General features: G+C 52.8%; 1 protein-coding gene across 1 annotated transcript in view; it reads left to right on the top strand.

Annotated features, from left to right (window-relative positions):
• Window positions 1-7,675, top strand: part of BRAP (BRCA1 associated protein) — an 11,061-nt gene that overhangs the window by 1,824 nt on the left and 1,562 nt on the right. The window contains exons 3-8 of the mRNA XM_009073226.1: window positions 194-307; window positions 743-891; window positions 3,259-3,334; window positions 3,961-4,093; window positions 4,585-4,694; window positions 6,142-6,231. Of these exons, the coding sequence (XP_009071474.1) occupies window positions 194-307; window positions 743-891; window positions 3,259-3,334; window positions 3,961-4,093; window positions 4,585-4,694; window positions 6,142-6,231 (672 nt within the window). The remainder of the gene's footprint in view (window positions 1-193; window positions 308-742; window positions 892-3,258; window positions 3,335-3,960; window positions 4,094-4,584; window positions 4,695-6,141; window positions 6,232-7,675) is intronic.

Consider the following 7,675-nt stretch of genomic DNA (forward strand, 5'->3'; position numbering starts at 1 on the left):
CACTGTCCTGAGCTTCACTTCATGTCTTGCAGTGGCCACAGTGCAGTGCCTGCAGCTGGCTGCAGTCCCTGCTCTGGTGTTACAGGGCTGCCTGCAGGGCAGAAGGGAGGTATGGGAGGTTCCTCCTCCACTTGCTGGCTGTGTCAGCTGTGAGTTTTCTCTGTTTAAGCAGTTGCCTCTGTTCTGTGCCCAGGCTGATGCAGACAGCTTCTACATGGCCTGCAATGGCAGGCAGTTCAACTCCATAGAGGAAGATGTTTGCCAGCTGGTGTACGTGGAAAGGGCTGAAGTCTTCAAATCAGAAGATGTAAGTCTGGTTTGGTTTTCTCCCTGCGCTTCGGAGGGGTTTAACAGGATCATTTGGACTGGGCAGTATGCTGCAAGAAGAGCTTAACTGCATCAAACCCCATTTCCCATTCCAGGGGTCCCTGGGAGAGTTTGTGTGGTGACTCCGTGGGCTTTGTGCCTCACCTCCAGCCTAAACCTGCCTTGGGTTGTAGCTCAGTGAATCCAGAGAGCACCTGCAGCACCTTCACTGAGCCCATGCTGTGGAGAGGATCCTGCCTGTGGCCTGGTTCATGCTGGCCATCACTTTATTTTCTTTTGAACCAATTTCCAACCCCTGTGTGGACTCAGCTTGTCATGTTTTTCACCCCTGGTGCCAGTCATGGGAGAGAGGATTGACTCGACTGACGGTGACTGGAAAGTGCTGAGCAATTTGGCTCTGCTTGTTGCCTTGCAGGGGGCCAGCCTGCCTGTGATGGACCTGACAGAGCTCCCCAAGTGCACTGTGTGCCTGGAGAGGATGGACGAGTCTGTGAACGGGATCCTGACCACCCTGTGCAACCACAGCTTCCACAGCCAGTGCCTGCAGCGCTGGGAGGACACCACGTAAGAGGCTTTGCTTGATCCCACCCCTAAACCCCTGGTTTGAGTGTGCTGGTTTTGTGCTGACAAAGCTCTGCTCATCACTGTGGGGGCAGGAATTACTGCAAGTCCTCATGCTCTGTTTTTTTCCCATTAAGGGACTCCCAGAGAGAAATCTCCCTGCCAAAAGTAATTGAACAATGATTCCCCTGGGCCTCTCTGCTGAGGCAGGGAGGGAGTTGCAAAGTAATGCTGATTACCTCAAAATATTGTGGGATAAAACTGCTGGTGTAAACAGCACTGGATGCACACACAGCTCTGCTTCACTCAGCCTCGTCAGTTCAGTCATCCCTTTCTTTGGCGTCGCTGCAGATGGATCTGCACACCTGCCTGGAGCTGAGGGGCCTTTGGGGAGCAGCTCTCTTACCTGCATGCTGGGAGGGGAGGAGGAAGAGCTGGGCAAGAGCAGCTGTGCAGGAAGACAGGCCTGGGGTGGGAGGAGGAGAAGGGAGGGATGATCACAAGGTCACTCAGTAAATCAGGCAGGGAGGGCTCCACTCAGGCTGTTGCTCTGGTGGGTGTGGAATGAGTGCTGGGAGTCGTGTCCCTGGCACAGGGCAGGACTGGGGGTTGGATCTGTGTCTGTTCTTAAAGCAGCTCTTCTTTTCCCTGCCCCTAACCCTTTGCTGTTCGTGCTCCCCCACCCCTGTGGAAGGGGATCTCGGCGTGCCCGAAGCCCCTGACTGGCACCAGTGCTGCTCTCAGCTGGGTGTGTGGCTCTTCCTCTGGCCACTGTTTGCTGCACCTCAGGCAGCACAGACACTGCAGCAGAAGGCTGCAGATCTTCTCTCTGTCCCTGCTACCCTGATTGCCAGATTCTCTGATGGAGTGTGAGGGAAATTTTAGCTCTCTGTCTATCACTTGTGAGCCAAACTCACAGAACCTCAGTAGGATTAATCAGATTTGTAGCTGTACAAGTTGATGTGCTGTTTTTCTCCATAAATCAAAACCAGTTTAAATTTGAAGCAGTGGAGCTTAGCCAGTGTAGGAACAAGATCCAAAACAGCACTTAAATATGTAATATACAATTTAAGCACAACTTATGCTCCCAGTCTAAAACAACCATAAAGGAAAACCTCTGTCCTCCTTGCTGAGGCGCCACCGAGGCTGTAAGTGTATAGAAACCTGACTGCAATCCAGTTGTCTCCTCCCTGGAATATTTCTGTGGCTTATCCAGCAGCTAATGAAAAATACATAAACAGTCCTGGCAGCAGGATGCAGCCTCAGCTGCCCCGAGCTGAGCTGCTGCTGCTCAGGTCTGGACAGAGCTTCCTTCTGGCCTCGGGTGTTGTGTCTCTGGCAGCACTGAGGGAGCTGCACAGGAGATGGCAGAGCTCTGGGCTCTCTGGTAGATCCAAAGGGGATGTCTGCTGCAGATTCCTTTAGGATGCAGGTATGGGATGCTCTTCCTGGGAAGGCTGAGGCTGAATCCGTTGGGTTGGGGTAGAACTAAAGCATCTCCTCAGGGTTGTTTTACACACGAAGGTATGTTTGCAGTGTCCCTTGGTTGTCCGTAGTTACAACCTCCTTCCCCAGCAGTGTGTAGTTACAACCTCCTTCCCCAGCAGTGTGTAGTTACAACCTCCTTCCCCAGCAGTGTGTAGTTACAACCTCCTTCCCCAGCAGTGTGTAGTTACAACCTCCTTCCCCAGCAGTGTGTAGTTACAACCTCCTTCCCCAGCAGTGTGTAGTTACAACCTCCTTCCCCAGCAGTGTGTAGTTACAACCTCCTTCCCCAGCAGTGTGTAGTTACAACCTCCTTCCCCAGCAGTGTGTAGTTACAACCTCCTTCCCCAGCAGTGTGTAGTTACAACCTCCTTCCCCAGCAGTGTGTAGTTACAACCTCCTTCCCCAGCAGTGTGTAGCTGCTGTGTAGGTCCCTGCAGGTGGTGGAGAGCTGAGGATATGAGCTGGCAGCAGTCTGGAGGAGCAGTGCTGGGAGATGTGGAACACATCCACACTGTTTGTGGCTGAGGCAGGGAAGTGTTCCCTGAGCTTTTTGCTCACTGGCAGAGCAAACATTGCTGGCAGCCCCACAAGATGCTCATGGCTGCAGATACTCTCTGTGCCTGAACTACAGCAAAACCAGATCCAGCTGAACCTGGGAAATGCTTTGGGAGAACTGCTCTTTGTTCCTCTGTCACTTACCAGGTTAAAAACCTTGTGTGGAGTGGAGGTGAATTTGAGGGGTAAATGTGATCTGAGAGATGAGTGGCACAGGGAGTGTCACTGCACAAGGCATTGCCCTTGAGCTCCTGGGCTCTCTCTTTGATTACTGGAACATGAAGTTGGAGCTCCCTGAGTCTCATCACGATGCTTCTTGCCCTCCAGGTGCCCTGTCTGCAGGTACTGCCAGACACCAGAGCCCGTGGAAGAGAACAAGTGTTTTGAGTGTGGAGTTCAAGAAGTAAGTAGGTGGGTGGATGGTGAGTGAGATCTAGAGTAGATCTGACCTCACAGCTGCTCTGCTCGCTTTGGGGGTTGGTCCTGTGGCTGATGTACCAGTCAGTGGTGTGTCAGCTTTCCTCGAGTCGAGTCAGTGATGGGAAGGGATGTTACCTCACCAACTTCCAGTTCTGACCAGTCTGATTCTTAGAAGTACCAGCACACAAACTGAAGGGGGTGTGTGATGGGTGTGATACCAGGGGACTGAACTGACCCTGATTGTGGTGACTGACCCCAAATGTGGTGACCCTTCTAGTCTGTGCTCTTCAGAGCTTGCTCTGCTGGCCCTGCTGAGGTGCCTCCTGTGCCAGCCAAGGCCACTCTTCCATCTGGGCAGTGATCTGTCAGCGTGCCCAGTACCTGCAGGGTGTAATGAGCTCCAGTGAGCAGGGTCCCCTTCTCTTTGGCCTTCCAGCCAAGCAAAGCTTCAGAGGAGGAGCAGGAAAGCAAAGTCCTTATTTCCTGAGGCAGTGGCTGCAGTGCACAGCACCAGGAGACCACCAGTGTCACATCATGCTCTCTGCAGGTGCTGATTCCCCACCTGGCAGTGCTGTACCCACAGAGCTTTCCTTCCCCTTGTGTTGGCAGAACTTGTGGATCTGTTTGATCTGTGGCCACATCGGCTGCGGGCCCAGCCGCCACGCGTACAAGCACTTCGAGGAGACCCAGCACACCTATGCCATGCAGCTGACCAACCACAGGGTCTGGGACTATGCTGGAGGTGAGCACTCTGCTGCCCTGTCTGTGGAACAGCTTTTGGGAGCCCTTAGGAGTGATTGAGGCAGAGTTTGCTTGGAGATGGGCCAGTCATCAAGGCTGGGAGACCTCAAGGTTGGAAGAGACCTCGGGATGAAGCAGTTTGCATCTGTACTAACCCCTGTCTTCTGGGAACATCCATCTCTGCTCTAATAGCAGCTTTTCTGGGTCTGTAGATGGAGGAGGGAGAACATGTCTCTCTAGTGAACCGGGGCAGTCCTGCAGCCTCTGTGGAGTGTGTTGCTCCCTCCCTGTCGGTTTGCCCTGAGGTGTGGGAATGGGCTGCTGTAATGAGTACCCTGGAAGGTGCCTGGGAGAAGTCTGCTGAGGACAGGTCTGCCTGGTGGTGGCTTTGTGCCTCACAGAGGTGCTGCTGCAGCCTGGGTGGCTGGTGGTGCTGCAGCCCTGGGGGCTGTTCCTGGGCTCAGTCCCCACGGTTGACTTTTCTCTCCCCAGATAACTACGTCCATCGACTGGTGGCAAGTAAAACTGATGGGAAGATAGTTCAGTATGAGTGTGAGGGAGATATGTGTCAGGAAGAGAAAATTGATGCCTTACAATTAGAGGTAAATATTTTGATTTGTTGGACTCTGTTGTGGAAGTGTTTCAAACCCTGAGACGACCCTGGTTCCATGCCACCAGCTTCCCCAGCAGAGCTGCTCCCTGCAGTCGGCCCCAGGCAGGAGCAGAATGGGTTTGCTGCTTTTGCCTTTGCCTTTTCTTTTTTTTCAAGCCTCTCTCTGGCTCTGCAGAGCCAATGCAGCGCAGTGAGCTGCAGTGTCCTCCTGTGCTCACTGGTGGATTGAGGATGTGCTGGTTCTGCTGCTGCAAATGCTCAGGTCACTGAGGGAGGGAAGGGTCTGAGTGCCCAGAGTCACTCACCAGACCCTCCAGGTGGATCTGTGACTGGATTTCTGAGCCAGGATGTGAGGGGGACTGTCAGCTGGAGTAGCTGAGCCTGTAGCTGAGCAGGGAGGGAGGAGCCCATAGCTGTGTGCTCAGCTCGGCTGTGGGACCCACAGGCTGCTCCGACACCAGCCTGGTCTGTTTCTTCTCTGCAGCAGAGAATGGTTTCTGTAGCTTTGGGACCTGTTGCTCAGCCTCCTTCCTGACTGAGGGAGGGGACCTCAATCCCTGCTGCGCCACACAGACACTGCAGTGGGCTCCAGGGTGTGTGAGGAGACACAGCCCTGACTGACTGCTCAGAGAAACACCTGCCTGTGTCTCAGGGAATTCTCTGAGTAAAGCTCAGCTGCTAAACCAGCTTTTTTAACCCTTTTCTGGGAGGTTGTTGCTTGAGGCAGGTAAGATCTCTCTATGGTGTGAGGTCTAATTATTTCTAGAGGGAATGAATTTGGCAGTGTGTTTGGGTGCTCAGAGACTGCTGGGAGTGATCAAGGCTTTGTGCACGTTCAGTTCTGCAGTGAATGGCTAATTTGGTGCTTATTAGCCTGATGATAAGAAATGATCAGGTTTCCCAACCTTCTCATAACTCATTTGCAGAACCAGAAGGGCAAAGATGGGATGTAAGACACATATCCTTGTCCAGATGCCAAAATGACTTTTTGGAATGGACCACACATGTTGGGAAGAGTCGCTGTGGGTGGTTAGAGCTGAGGGTGCTGTCCCACAGACCTTCCACTGACCCTCCTGCCCTGGGTTTTGGCTGTGCATGGGAGCTCTGTGCCTCAGCCCTTGGGGTCACAGACTCTCAAGACAGGGATGGGTGAAGCTTTGTTTTCCTGTAGAGATTTATTGCTGCTCCCAAGAAAAATCTGTCTCCTCCTCAGAAAGCTGGTGGCATGAGTTTGGCTTGGTGGGAATTCCACTTGATCCTTGCTGTGCTCTAAAAACCAAGTGATGTGATTTTGAAATCAAACTGGAGAAACACATCAGCTGCATCTGCAGTTTGCGTGTGTATGCAGAACCTGCTGTGTGCTCCATCCCATCTGATCCAACTGATCTGTGTACTAGAGCCATCCTGACTGCTCTGTGTGTCTCCTGTGTTTGCAGTACTCCTACCTGCTGACGAGCCAGCTGGAATCCCAGAGAATCTACTGGGAAAACAAGATCGTCCGGATAGAGAAGGACACGGCCGAAGAGGTGAGCTCTGCCCTGGGCACTGTGAAGCTGCTGAGACACCGTTGGGTGGGAGAAGGAGCTGTTGGGTCTGTGGTGCAGCCTGGGCACTGCATGGTGTGGCCTCACTGCCTGTTCCACTCCCAGCAGGGAGAATTGGCTCTGAGATGGAGCTCTCCCTTATCTGGCTGCTCACATCGAGCAATTTGCTGCTCAGTGATGCAGAAGCAGGTAGATTGCCACTGAGATTGGAGGCTGATTTAGGTGTGCTGCTGGGGGAGCTGCAGCAGTGCTGAGGACAGGGCTGTGGTGCTGCAGGGTCACTGCCTCCAGTGCCAGCAGTCTCCCTGACACAGATCTCCAGGGGAGCTGGGGGGCACAGGCAGTCTGACATTAGTTTGCTTGGCTGCAGAAGGTGGGAACTGTCTTTCTGCTCCAAATGCATATTGATTTGCCCTTTCTTTTTGATCCCCTCTCTCTCCTCATCACCCTTTGGGAGAAGTTCAGAGTCTCCTCCTCTAAAGCATCCTGCAGGCAGGAACTGCTTCAAAATGTCACGAGCCAAAATCCAGGGAGGATATTGTGCTGCTTTTTCACTCTACCTGCTTCCTTTCAACTGGCTTTAGAATGAGTCAGGATTTAGAATTGAGTCCTTAGCTTCACTTTCTACATGACTTCTAATTAACCATGTAGTGCCTGCAGTTCAGTAACACAGAAATTAGAACCACTGAAGTAGTGGTCATTGACATTGACCTGAGGAACAGTCCCAGGAATCCTATAAAAGGATAATGTCTATCAGAGATCATCTTGTGCCTGACCAGGACACACAACTCCCAAAGCAATTCCAAGCGAAGTGACTCTGATCCATGCCCCAAATGTGGTCTCACATTTAAAGACTCCAACAATTCTACTCATGGCACTTGCTCAGTGTAAGTCCTGCCTGGATCAGTGCCACCATGCAGTGTACTCCCTTAGCAGTGCTCAGGCTGCTTCCCCAGATTAACCAGCAGCTGCACAAACCTTCTGTGGCCACATTGCTCCTCCAGGAGAGCCTCTCCCCTTTACACTCCTGCTGTGCTGTGGGAGTGTGCTGGAGACACTGACACAGGCTCCTGGCTCCAGGTCTCCTGCGAGTCTCGTGCTGCAGGTTTGACATGTGCTGAGCAGCACCTGGAGCAGGAGAGCTCAGCTGTCCTCAGCGGCAGCACTGGGGAGGTGCAGCAGAGGGAAGAGGGAGCTGATGTTTGGGGTTGGGTTTGTGCTTTGCATGAGTAAGATATTGGTGTCAGTAGGTCACTGCCTTATGACAGTGAGCTGCTGAGTCAGGCTGAGCCTGCTCGTGTTTGCACTTTGGCCACACTTCCTTGAGGCTGAGTTTAAAATGAGCAAAACCTGGTGTTGGATTGCTTTAAGGCTGAAATCTGAGCTGGCTGCTGGAGCCAGAGACAGGGGAGAATGGCTGCAGGGA

The sequence above is a fragment of the Acanthisitta chloris genome, unplaced genomic scaffold (assembly GCF_000695815.1).
Source record: "Acanthisitta chloris isolate BGI_N310 unplaced genomic scaffold, ASM69581v1 scaffold28024, whole genome shotgun sequence".
Classification (NCBI taxonomy): domain Eukaryota; kingdom Metazoa; phylum Chordata; class Aves; order Passeriformes; family Acanthisittidae; genus Acanthisitta; species Acanthisitta chloris.